General features: G+C 43.6%; 1 protein-coding gene across 20 annotated transcripts in view; it reads right to left on the bottom strand.

The window, feature by feature from the left end:
• LOC146985116 (rap1 GTPase-activating protein 1-like) overlaps positions 1–13,719 on the bottom strand; it is a 58,190-nt gene that overhangs the window by 23,969 nt on the left and 20,502 nt on the right. For all 20 annotated transcript variants that reach the window (XM_085782865.1, XM_085782863.1, XM_085782850.1 and 17 more), the window contains one exon: positions 6,343–6,436. In XM_085782865.1, the coding sequence (XP_085638991.1) occupies positions 6,343–6,436 (94 nt within the window). The remainder of the gene's footprint in view (positions 1–6,342; positions 6,437–13,719) is intronic.

Below are 13,719 nucleotides of genomic sequence, written 5' to 3'. Positions count from 1 at the left end.
CCTTAAGAAAACCCTACGTCAGATTCATCAACGCGTTCGTAAGCCTCAGAATTGTTCGCAGCTGTGTTCCTACTTGATGAATGCCATCTCCTCGTAAGTTGAGGGCGTGTGCCAGGTGAGTCTAATTAACATAGGATTAGCATAGGTAACCGCCCCATCAATGCCCGTAAAAGGGCATGAGACTGCAGGGCCGTGTGCACACAGCACCCACAGGCACTGAGCAGAGAAGGTGAAGTGAGAAAGAAAGTTGAAATGCTCAAATGAAAATCTGGGAGGGAGCACCAGACTCCAAACGTAAAAAGAACTTAAGTAGTGAAGTGGCGCTACTGCGGCAGGGATGAAACAAAGAAACAAGCAAAAGGCTTATATTTAGTTTATATTTTATATTTATATTTAGGCTGTATTTAGTAGCGTCAGCAGTGGATGCAGCTCTTCGGTATCAGAGAGACCACACTCTCACGTGTGCCATCATAAATATCATCATATTATCACATATGAAAAAAAAAACAGTTGTGTGTTGTGTGAACACTTACAGTAAGTGCACTGTTGCAGCCCGCAATTAGGAAAAAAAAAAATCATATCGGCAGCTGTATGCCCCCCCCTCCCCCCAAAAAAGATATGATATGAATTTTGTGTCTATAATGTTTTTTAAGAGACTGCAATGATTTGTCAATTATTATTATTAATATATATGATTATTAAAAACATCATAAAAGATAAGAAAATAATTCTTATTCAAATCATATAATGTCATACAACTGCAGAACAAAAGAAAACGCTATAATCGGTTATTTTTGCATAAGTCTCAGCACCTAAAGGTGTGTAAGTATACTCCTGACTGTTCTTAGATTTTGTTCTTAGTTAAGAACAAATTCTGGATAAGAAAACATTCATGAATGCCACAATCTTCGTAAAAACTTCGTAAGTAGGACTTAAGAACAAATTTGTTCTTAAGAACGGTTCGTGAATGAGGCCCAATATGTTTCATGACATGACTTTCTGTAGTTTCTATGAACAAACTGATCAAACTCTAGAAACAGAAACACAAATAGATTTAGGGGGTAAAGAAAGTTCTTGGTAATCACAGATACATATAGCACATGCACTGCAAAACCTCAAAATCTTTCCAAGAATACAGTATTTGTCCTTTTTCTTGTTAAAATGTCTCATTTCTAGACAAAACGAATCTCTTTCCACTTAAAATAAGACTCATCATCAAAAAATAACTTGTTTTTAGATCATTTTCACTTGTTTCAAACAAATATTTACTTGAAATAAGTACAATAATCTGCCATGCAGTGAAAGCAAGTTTGTGCTTGTAATAAGGAAGAAAAACTTGCTCCACTTGTTTCAAATGAAAATATGCTTGAAAGAAATAAAAACTGTCTAGAAACAAGCTACTTTTTAATGTTATGTTTTGACTAGAAATAAGACAAATATTCTTGATATTTGAGTTTTTGCAGCGTGTGAATCAAGTGTGTTTCACAAACAGCTGGTAACTCCCAGGTCCTTACAGAGAAAAGGAAAGTTAATTACTTGAATTTAAGCTTATAATCAATTTTCTCATTTCTAACAAATTAAACGTGGTCATTCAGTACCAGTGCTGTCCCGTTATTCAGCAGGAAGCTCACATCTTGCCAAAGTTCAGACTTTCTCTTTTTTTTTATCTCAATAAATAAACATTTGACTCGACTGCTGTGTGTCGCCTCCTGCCTCGCCCTTCTACTGTGTCTCCATGTCGAAACACCTACCTATTCTACAGAGCCCCACCACAGCTGCTGGGGTAGTGTCCTTTATGTTTTTCATATGCAAAACCTGTATGCATCCATTAACCATGGCGACGACGATCAATCATGAAACACAAACTGTCCATGTGCTGGTCGACAACGGCGGCGGCCCGGAGTGATCGAGTCAACGAGGGCTACAAAGGTTCAGCCCGGTCGAGCCTGACGTAGTATAATAGTCAAACAGTTTGTGTACAGAGCAATCGTGTCTTAGCTCTCAGTGTGAGTATGAGTAAAGTCCTCCACCATGTGCAAACAATGGTCCGCCACAAACCCTGAAAGTAAACAAACCCAGCTCCGACAACATTAACTGGAGATTAGAAAAGCAGCAGCTTCAGAGTTGAGCCTCGTGTTATCTCTGGGCTTAAACAACAACTACATTAGCCATTAAACTCTATATCCATGGGTATGAACGGGACAAAAGGCCAGATCGGATGCTGTCGCCAAGTGTAACACCTGATAAATATCTCTCCACCACGCACACAAACACAGAGACGTAACCGACACACACAGTCGGGTCAGGCTTTGCAGAACAGAACTGGACTTTGGAGAGAGACACCTCTGCTCCAAACGCTGCCAAGCCTCTTTAGTTTCCCACCTTTATGATGTTTCCAAACAGCGTGTCTATAGACAGAGTAAAGCTACTTACATGGTTGGGTTTCTTCCAGTGCGCCTTTGTCACAACCGGAGCGTAGAAGTGGTGGTTGTCATAAATTCTAGACATTTTTTTTTTATAATTTGCCAATAAAAAAAAGCATCAAACGATGAGTCCAGCAGCAGCAGCAGCAGCAGCAGCAGCAGCAGGTCTGGGGTTAAACTCTCTCTGTCTGACAGTCGACCGTGTCCTGCAGAGACACCTGAGGTAAAGCTGCATCCCTGCTGCTCACTGCAACCATGACTGAAGTGCTGGATCAGACAAGGTGCTGTATGTCTCAGGTTGCATGTAAGAGCAGCAGCAGCAGCAGCAGCAGCAGAGGTTGCCTTAAGTTTGCAGCAGTAATCCTCTGTCCTCTGCTGATCCTTCTCTGTTACTCTCTCACTCTCTCTCTGTCTCTCTGTCTGTCTGTATCTAAAACATCTTGTGGGAGGAAATACAAACCACATACTGTATGCGCACATCTTTCCTTATCACTAATCTTGTCTTGACTTCAGGCCAATAGCCAGAGGTGGAGTCCAGCTACGGGTAACAACAGTCAAGTCTTTCAACACTTTCCTGTGCCAAAAATAGAGAAACCACAACTGACAGTGACAATCACAAACAAAGCGATAACCAGCTGTGCACAAAAAAATAAAACACAAATGTCTTAAAAGCATGCAAACTGCAAGGGACCTTGGAAAGAAAGAGAAATAAGATGTCTCAGTTCTGCAGAAAGCAACATTTTTCACAAATGACCAGAGTGGAGGAGGTGTGGGAATCCACAGGGGAGTGAAGCCGGCTCGCCGGCTCGCTGGCACATGGTGCAGGTGTTAGAGCTGAGACTTTTCATTACCAGAGCTAATAGGATCATCGTTATGACAAGAAGCAAATTAAACATACGCAGAGTAGACCTGTCAGCTGTAACTCCTCCTGTGCACCTTCACTGAGCTCATTTAAACTTTGACCAGCTTGGACGGATCCAGGGGCTTTTATTTTGTTATATTTTTCTTTCATGCACCGCAGGTTGCAGCCATGGAAGTCTTAGTTCTGCATTTCGGCTGCAGCTAATTTGTTTAGGGATTTCGCTGGCATCCCAAATTTATAGACGGCTGTAAGACTTTCCCTCTGCCTGACTGGTGCAACTTCTGGGTTGTAATTCATCATCAGTGAGTGTTTATGGTTTACATGTTTGCATCACCATACTGCAAAAAAAAAAAAAGAGTTAATCTATTCTACACTGTGACTGTTGAATGAGACATGGTGCTATCACTATCATCCCAGAATTGCCCTGTCTTGTAATGTTGTTCTCTTTTTAATGAGCTTGTAATAAGAGAGTGTGCGGGAAACCTCTGAAAATGATGTGTTTCTTGTTATTTTCCCTCAGAAATATGCATCATTATATTAATATGACAGTGTTGCAGTGCTGTTTGAATTAGGCAGTGACCATAAGACCTGGTGGGGTTAATTGCAGATTGACCTGGTTTTCACAGGGCTCTGATTAAAGTGATACGTTCCTCTGAGTCTTGCCCCACTAAGCCCTTATTATACGACAGCACATCACATTATCATGATGTCCCTCACTCATCGTCACATGTGTTCAGAGTCGAAGGGGGTTGAATATAAAACGGGGTTACACTGTTAGGGTTTTAATATTAGATGATGCTGTATTTAAAACCCTCCTGTTGTCCTTCTGGGTCCAATTGACCCAATCTGTTCACTTCCTCGATCCTTCCTTCTTTCCTTCCTTCCTTTCTCCCTTCCTTCTTTCCACAATCCTTTTTCCCTTCCTTCCCTTCGTCCTTACTTCTTCTTCTTTCCTCTTTTGATCCAGTTGACCTGGTCTGTTCCCTCCCTCCATCTTTCTTTCCTTCCCCTTTCCCTTTCCCTTCCTTCTTTCCACAATCCTTTTTGCCTCTCTCCCTTCTTTCCTTCCTTCCTTCCCTTCGTCCTTACTTCTTCCTTCTTTTTTGACCCAATCTGTTCTCTCCCTCCATCTATCTTTCCTACCATATTCCCTTCCTTCTTTCCTCCCATCGTTCCCTTTGTCCTTCCTTCCTTCCTTCCTTCTTTCCCATCGTCCTTCCTTCCTTCTATCACTTTATTCTTCCTTCCTTCCTTCTTTCCCTTCATCCTTCCTGCCTTCCGTCCTTCTGTCTTTCCCTTCATCCTTCCTTCCTTCTATCCCTTTATTTTTCCTTCCTTCCTTCTTTCCCTTCGTCCTTCTTTCCTTCCTTCCTTCTTTCTTTCCCTTCGTCCTTCCTTCCTTCCTTCTTTCCCTTCGTCCTTCCTGCCTTCCTTCCTTCTTTCTTTCCCTTCATCCTTCCTTCCTTCCGTCTATCGCTTTATTCGTCCTTCCTTCTTTCCCTTTGTCCTTCCTTCCTTCTTTCCTTCCTTCCTTCCTTCCTTCCTTCTTTCCTTGACCCAGATGGACAGCAGGAGGGTTAAACTGCTGCTGACATGGGAGAGTAAAGTGTTGCTCATTTGTCGAACTAGAAATTAATACCTATTATAAATGTCTCTGCTACTGATGCGCAGAAAATTCACAGGGAAACTAATATATACAGCATGAACTAAGTGGTGCCGTTAGCAGCTATATTTGGCTTCCAAATCTGTAGGCGCAACAGCAAGTGTCACAAATCCTCTCCTCATGTCTGACTAGCTGCAACTAGTAAGTCTGAGGCACCTACAGATGGTGTGTGTGTGTGTGTGTGTGTGTGTGTATGCGCTGCAGGGATCAGGAGTGACAGTTAAAACAACCCATTCTCCAAATTCTCCTTTAATCCCTTTCTCTCCCCGCTCCCTCTGCTCTACCCAGATCAAGTCAGATTGCGGGTAAATTTAAGCCCTGCTTCCTCCTCCTCCTCCTCCTCCGCCTCCGCCTCCTCCTCCTCCTCCTCCTCCTCCTCCTCCTCCTCCTCCTCCCGTCCAAAGTGTGAGAGACCTTATGAAACCAATCTGCCATGAGTGAGATTGTATCCACTTTTAATCACCACAGAGCTCAGCCTTGTTCGGTCTCAAGGTTCTCAAAAAAAAAAAAAAAATACTATATCCGTCCGCAGTCGTTCATTTACAACGTGACAAAACGTGCCAAAGGTGCACGGGTATGACAGCGAAGATGATGGATCCGATAGGAGCCGTGACAGCCTAAATGGAGTCATCGAAATGATTTCCTCCCTAATCAAATTCATTTCCCAGCCTTTATATTCCGTAATCTTAAAATCAAAAGCACTTTCTTTCCCCTCTTCGATTTCCACCGAAGAGAATAATAACAGAGATGATTCATAAATACTGAAACTCTCTGAATCATTAAAACGGTTCTGCAGAAGTGGAGACAAATTGAATTGAAACCAACTTGCAGTGAATAATAAAAAGTATAGAGGAGAAAATATGTTAAAAAAAAAACACTTTGGAAGCAAGAAATTGGCAAATTTAAGGTAGTTCTCCAAAAGAATTTCAGGCTTTTACTGATACTAAAGTAAAACAAACTCATTCTTTCATGAAAACATCTGGATAACAACCAAACATTTCCAAATATCCTATTTTGGTGAAAACGTTTCTCTCTCTCTGCTTTTTGATAGAGTCGGACTTGTTAGAGTCTGCTGAGAAATTGTCAGTGTATAACAGCTAAAAATAGAGTCCTATTAATTGAATCAGGCAAAACTTAATTATCCTCTGTGCACTCTAATTACACAAGTCAAACAAAAGAAGAACAAGGAGAAGAATCAGAGTAACAGTGTAGTATATATACGGAGGCGGGAGGGAGATACAGTCAACGGGAGATTGAATGCATCCAGACAGGAGCAGGTGTAGAGACAAGATGAGACAAAGATCACGGCAACAAGGGTCACAGAGAGGTCAATCTGATAAGGTCAGGGGTCAAAGTGTAAACTCAATCACACACCCCCCCCCAGCCCCTCCTACCTTGTGGAATGGGGAGGTGGTGTATGGGAGCGTCGGCTGGAACAGCTGGGGCTCTAGTGTGGCAGAGATCCGGGGCTCGCTCCCATCGTGTTTCCTACAATCAGACAAGACGCAAGAAAACATTCAGTCAGAGAAGAAAAGGTCAGTCAGTCTGAGACGGAGCGAGAGGAGAGAGGACAATAAAAAGCTTAATGCCTCAGGAAATATCGCTGCTCCCGTTTTGTGAGAAGGACAACGTGGTCTGAGACGCCGCCATGACCTTCAGCCCGGGAACTGAGGGTCTCTCTTTATTCTTCCATTGACTTAAAGAGATAGTTCATTTTGGCAAATCAGCCCATAGCCATAATCCCTATAGTCATAGCAGTAGGTTTGTTATCTTTAATTGTTGGTGCAAGCTATTTTTAGAACGGCGGAGCAGAGCCGCGAGCTGCTCAGAGCTACGCTACGGAGGCTCATGGGATTTCTAATGGTTTCCCTCATCAAACTCATCAAATACACAATCCAACAACTCCAAAATGCTCTGGTGGACAAGTTGTCACCTGCACATTCACCACGCTATGAGATAATAACAGAACGTTACCAGACAAAGTTGTTTTAGAGGTACATTCATGTAAAACCGCTGATGCACGTTGCCTTCAGGGACAGTTTTTCAGCAAGCAGTCTCTGTATTTCCCTCTAAAACAACTCTGTCTGGTAACGTTCTGTTATTATCTCATAGCGTGGTGAATGTGCAGGTCACAACTTGTCCACCAGAGTGTTTTGGAGTTGTTGGATTGTGTATTTGATGAGTTTGATGAGGGAAACCAAGAAATCCCATTAGCCTCCGTAGCTCAGCTCTGAGCAGCTCACGGCTCTGCTCCGCCGTTCTAAAAATATCTTGCACCGACAATTAAAGGTAACGAACCTACTGCTATGACTATAGGGATTATGGCAATGGGCCAATTTGCCAAAATGCTGAACTATCCCTTTAACAATCATCTGTGTCACTGATCTGTTCTTTTTTATGTCTCTAGAAAGTGAAAAAAAAACTGTGACATTTACAGAAAAGTCTCAACACAGACCGGAGCTGCGATTGATATTAAAGCCGCTATGACTCCATCGGGAACAGTTGAGTTGAGGTTTATTTTCTCACAGGGACTCGACTGTTTATGTCTAATGTGCAGTTGCCGTGGTGATAGAGGGTAAAACCTGCCGCCCAGATGCTTTTTTTCCCCCCACACTCTCAAAGTTTCTCCTCAGTGTGTCAGGTCTTGAAACCTTTTTCCTCTCATAACCGAGCGGGAACATACAAGTTATATCTGACACTTACACTGAGTAAACGTCGCCGTTCCTTTGGAGTTCGTTTCTAAAAATAACAATTCCCAGAAGAGATTTTAAAAAAAAAAGAGAGAGAAATCATACGCTGCTCTGCAGGTTCTTCAATTGTTTTACAGCATCGGCGGCTGCTAATCACACACACTTCAGGGATCTGGGGACACGATACCAATAGTTTCACATTTATTGAAACAGCAGCGTCTCTCTCTCTGTCTCTCTGTCTCTCTTTCCTGTCACACCCAGGAGAGAGAATAACGCACTGCAAATGAAAAACTGCGCAACGCTGCTGTCACGCATCCTTTGCTCTAAACTCAATATCATCACCACCAGGACGGCTTTATCCCCACAGGATCACTGATCGATGCCGGCCGCCGCCCCCCCACCCCCCCACGCTATGGACGCCCCTATTGACACTGACAACTGTCCGGTTTGCACAGCAGGCTTTCAATTTGTTTGATTAATTCAATCTATTTCAAACACACAACGTGATCGATCGGGATGAAAGCGGACCTGGAATGGGCATGTTATGAGTGATATAATGCAAAAAAAAAGAGGAAAAACACATGCAGTACATGGCTGATTGTTCAGAGCAGCCACAGTGAAATGTGATCTACATCTGAAGAGTTGTGCTGTGTGTACTCAAACAGCCAATGAGCACCACAGAAAAATGTTATTCAATGCCTCTGAGTGCTAAATGAGACAGCGCTTTAAACTCAAAAATGAATTATTATAAGTCAAACAGTGAAGCGTCTCTGTCTGAGGATAAAAACAGGGACATTAACCTGAGAGATGAATCTGTTTTCACGTTCTCCGACTCACTGAGTCAAAATATAAAAAGAGAAAACATGAACATGAATCACTGTCTCATGTTTTGCTGCTTTCACACACAAAATAACTGAATCTTCAATCAAGGAGCAGTCTTGCATCATGCAAACGTAAAGAGATATTGACTAATTAGCTGGATCGGATATCGGATGAATGAGGCCGATCCAGCTTTCTGATCCAGTCATTTCTTTTTTGCTGCTAATGTACACTTTGTTATTTGTTAATGAATATTAAGTACATTTACATCTGTGTTAATTTGTTACAAGTTAAACAAGGCTAAATGTTTATGTCAAGCCTGATGCCTTCACTCACATGGCAACGTATACGGTTCATTCATTCAACAGTGGTATCGGATCGGTATCGGGTATCGGCCGATACGCTCAGCCCAGGTATCCTATCGGTATCAGATTGGATCGGAAAAAACTGGATCGGTGCATCTCTAATAAACGTAACTGGTGGGAACAATTGTGGGGGGAAAAGGAGCAATTTCCTCAAGAGGTTCAATAAACATGAACAAAGTGAGGAGCCTCAGCAGGAGCAGCAGCAGTTTCCCCCATGGGAGAGCAGGACATGATAAGGCATCAGCTGCCTTGAACTCTTAATTAGAGCTGATGCACAATAGATGGATGCAGGGCACACACACACACACACACACACACACACACACACACACACACACACACACACACACACACACACTCTCACTTATTTATGAGAGGGGAAATGGTTTCCTTTTAAAACAGTTGGTTGGAAGATTAAAAGAAGACTTGCACGCAGCAGCTGTGCACAAAACACACACACACACAGCAAATACTCATTTGCATGAACAGGTGACAAGAAGACACACATGTAAGGCTACGTATACGTCCCACTGAGGTATAAAGAACAACACACATGAAAGTAAAAGAGGAAGAGGAGGAGGAGGAGGAGAAATGTCCAGCCCGGTCCTTCACCCACACCTGCCTCCTCCTCCTCCTCCTCCTCTGTTAAAGCTTCACCCATAGTGTTAAAGCAGCACCTCCTCCAGATCAGTGTGCAGCAGCAGCAGCAGCAGCAGCAGCAGCAGCACTAAGCCACGGCTTCATCCACATCCACACACACATAACACACCACAAACAAATTACATAACACACCCCAGCTGGTTAGCGACGCATCACAGAAACGGAGCCGTGTGAAGAAGTGACAGCGTGTCACAGCTGGACGACCTGGCGCCGAGCGAAGGAGCGAAGGAGCAGAAGGAGCAGCAGCTTCTGTATAAACTTATAGTACTCACAGAGCGGGAGAGTGCAGCCGAGCTCCCTGGGAAGTCCGGACAGTGACCAGAGCAGCACCGGTGGCAGATGACTCACTGTCTATACGGCTTTCTCCTCTAGTTAAGCGTCTCACTTCCTCTCCCTCCCTCTCTCTCTCCCTCCCTCCTCCTCCCTCTCTCGTTCAGTTATCTCCTCTCTCTCTTTCTCTCTCTCTCTGCAGGTCCAGTCACTCACTTGCTGCTTCCCATCAGCTGCTGCTCACCTGCTGGCCTCTCTCTCTCTCTCTCTCTCTGTCTCTCTCTCAGCTCTTCAGACCACTGCACACTCACAGTGAGCATCCTCTCTGCCGCTGATTCTCCTCCCTCCCTCTCTCTTTCTCTCTCTCCCTCTCTCCTCCCACTCAGTCTTTCTCACACACATATGCACTCGTTAATTGTCACTTCCTCCATCACCCGCTTTGCCTCTTGTTCTCTAGCTCTCTCACACACTCACGCACGCACAAACACACACACAAATGATCTGCAGATTTTTTCCAAAACCCCACAACTCTAAAAAAACCGCACACCACCGACTGCCAGCCTCCACCCTGCTGCTTATCCCCTTCAAAGCAGGAGACCCTCCCCCACCCCACCGTCTATTTAAGGGACAACTGAAGTCTGCCGCTCAGAAAGAGAAGGAGGGGGGGGGGGGGGGGGGGCCGGGATGATTTGGGGAACAGAGTAGGGGTTGCTTTCAATCCTGACGCTGCCTCAGGAGCAGCTTGGGGCTGTTGTTGTGGCAACCACATCAGCCACACATGCTTTAAAGGTCTAATAATATGTAGGAATTACCCCCATCTAGCGGTGCGGTTGCATGTTGCATTCACCTGAAATCGGGCAGACGTCAGACAGACAGCAGAGGCTGCATGTATAACAGGATAAACAAGCGTGACAATGTTGTCATGGTGACATCCGGTTGGTTTGCCAAAGGCAGTCTGCCTGACTGCACCTGAATGCAACATCAGTGCCTCTGTACTTCCTCACACTACACAGTGGTGACAGTTTTAACAGGCGCTACCCATAGACTGTAAAAAAATATGGACGTAGCATCCGTGACGTCACCCATTGGTTTTGGGGAGTCGTTTTTGTGACTCAAATATGGCGGCCTGAACAGCGCCATGTTGGATTTACCAGCCGAGAACCCGCCCACTGGCCTTGAAGCAGCGGTCTCCGGACCTGTCACTCAACGTTTCCACGCCCTAATTGGCGAGAATTTTAAACCTAATAACAGTAAAACAGTAGAGTTAAAAAAAAAATTCACTCCCCTCAGAGTGTTCACGGAGGTGGAAACTATCAGTAGAGACCAAAAACATAAAATGTACCAGGCTGTAAATATGTTTTTTTAAGCTGTGAAGTCGGCTATTTTAACATGGGGCTCAATCTGGAGTCAGCCCCCAGAGGCCGCCGGGGTACTGCAGCTTTTTGAACGCGGAAGTGGTCTTCACTTGGAGAACCCACAACTCCCCCCTTGGCGCTACCTGGAAAACTTTCTCCCCGAGCTCCGCTGAGTTTCCGTGGTTACCTACGGTCACGCTGCCCCTCAACGTAAAAAATGGCGATGCAACATGGCCGCCTCGGTTCGGTGCGTCGCCCACTTATGTATTTGTAACGACTTGTAACAACTCATTCTAAGGTACGAGAAAGCTTTCATTTGTATGCGGGTGTGAGTCGACTAAAGTGAAATACGTATTTATGAAAGCAATATTTGATTTTTGCTAATAAAAAGCAAAATAAGTTACATACTGGGGCTTTAAAAAAAAGAGAAAAAAAAGAAAGCACCACCAACATTTATATTCATGTTCATTATGATATGACAGGAACAAGGTGATTACAACTCGCAGAGATGAAGAGACATCACAGCCTCCTTAATGCTCATTGTGCAGGGTGAGGAGTGGAAGGTTTTTAATTACTCTAATGAGTCTCATTCACTCCCCTGACGGTGAACATGTGCGTTTCCTCCACTGAGCCACAGTCAGCAGCTCCCAGTGGACCTGTGACTATACACTACTGTCACTAGCAGCACCTTTCTCCTGCGTAATCCCTGACGAATCATATCCTTAATGCAGCAAGAGAGCTGCTGCCACATCTCTGCGAACACCTGAAGTGTTAAGTAAATGAGTGTATTTTGTAACAGTATGTGTGAGTATGAGTATGTGTGTATGTGTGTGTGTGTGGTAGATGTGTCAGACATGAAGAGATAACAAGGGATTATAGCCCAGTCCTCACACTGTGCACCATTAAGAGTGTGTATTGTGATAAACAAACCCAAATAATCCTCTCACTGTCCAAGGCTTACAAGTAAAAAAAAACAAAAAAAAACTGTATTATGGCTTTGAACAAAACTTTCACAACGAGCAGATTAGCAGTGGTTTATGGGGACGTCCTTCAGTAATGAGACAAAAGGCTGAAAACCTCTGCAGATGGGGGTCACTTCTGTTCAGACGAGGAGGGTTAGTAAAAAAAAAAAGGCTGTGTTGTCAGCGAGGGGGGGTTTTGTCAATAGTGCTTAGAGATGAAAACACATTATCGGATAAAAGCGGAGCAGATTTCGCTTAAATGTCCTGCTTAAAATCTGATTAGCACCGAGTGGCGTTTTAACACAGCTCATTGCAGCTGGAACAAGCCACGTGGAACAAACAGCAAACAGAGACCTCGGTGACGACTCGACCTGCTGCTCGTTTGCTGCTGATGAAATAACACAACAACAATAGCAGCAACAGCAGAGGAAGAATAAATAAATCCTGAGCTTTATTTTTATCTTATGTGGAGGAGGATAGTTGGTTTTAAATTGATAGTGTCCTCCCTGCTCCATGTCTCCTGCAGGATCCCACAGTAAATCCCTTCCGACCGGCCCCGGCTGCCAGGGATTCCCATCCCATTATCCTGGTGAAATGGCCTGTGCCCCCACCCCACCTCCTCCTCCCTCCTCCCTCCTCCCCCTCCTCTCCATCCTCTCCTGCCCCCACCCACTCCATGTCCTCTGAGAATCACTGCTGTCCTGACATTTCCCCACCTCCCACCCTTCTCCCTCTTCCTCTTCCTCCCTCTCTCTCCCTCTTTCAGCTTTATTATTTCCACCCGGCACAAGTTTAAATGATGATATTATATCCTCCAAGACACAGGCTGGAATAAAAGCTTAAGTTAACTGGGGCCTGTGATTCCCAAAGGGATCAAGAAGCAAGACGACGAGGCGAATCAAGAAGGAGCCGTGGAGCTTCGCTGCTCATCGATATACTGTAAGTTGCTTCTGATCCAGAATAAATCCAGCAAGCAGCGAAGATACTGTATGGAGGTACATTTGTGTCTTTATTATTCAATCAAAAGAAAAGTTGATTTAAACAAAAACGATATTTTCAATCAAAACAAACTTAATTTCAATCAAAAAAAAAAGGATTTGAATGCAAAAACATATTTGAGACCCACAAAATTGCATTTGAACCATTTTTTTCTTTGATTGAAAAGTTTTTTTTTTATTTAAGTGAGTCATTATTTGATTGAAAATAGCTTTTTTGTTTAATCAACTTTTTTTGATTGAATAATAAAGACACTATCCTACCCATAATATGGCCTAAATACAAAAAATCCCCCAAAATATTTTCAATCAAATAATAACTCACCTCAATAAAAAAAAGGGTTCAAATGCAATTTTTTGGGTCTCAAATATTTTTTTTGCATTCAAACCCTTTTTTTTCTTTGATTGAAATGTTTTGCTATTGATTGAAGTGAAGTTTGTTTTGATTGAAAATAGCTTTTTTTGTTTAAATCAACTTTTTTTTGGATTGATTAATAAAGACACAAATGTACCTCCATACAAGGAATGTAATAGGTTTGTTGACATGTGTGTGTGGCAGGCTGAGTGTGTGTGTGTGTGTGTGTGTGTGTGTGTGTGTGTGTGTGTGTGTGTGTGTGTGTGTGTGTGTGTGTGTGTGTGACTGCAGTGACCACAA

Source organism: Trachurus japonicus, chromosome 7 (genome assembly GCF_045865225.1).
Source record: "Trachurus japonicus isolate A0001 chromosome 7, Traja_1.0".
Taxonomy (NCBI): domain Eukaryota; kingdom Metazoa; phylum Chordata; class Actinopteri; order Carangiformes; family Carangidae; genus Trachurus; species Trachurus japonicus.
The sequence above is the reverse complement of the archived record's forward strand: the minus strand, read 5'-3'. Positions and strand labels throughout refer to the sequence as shown.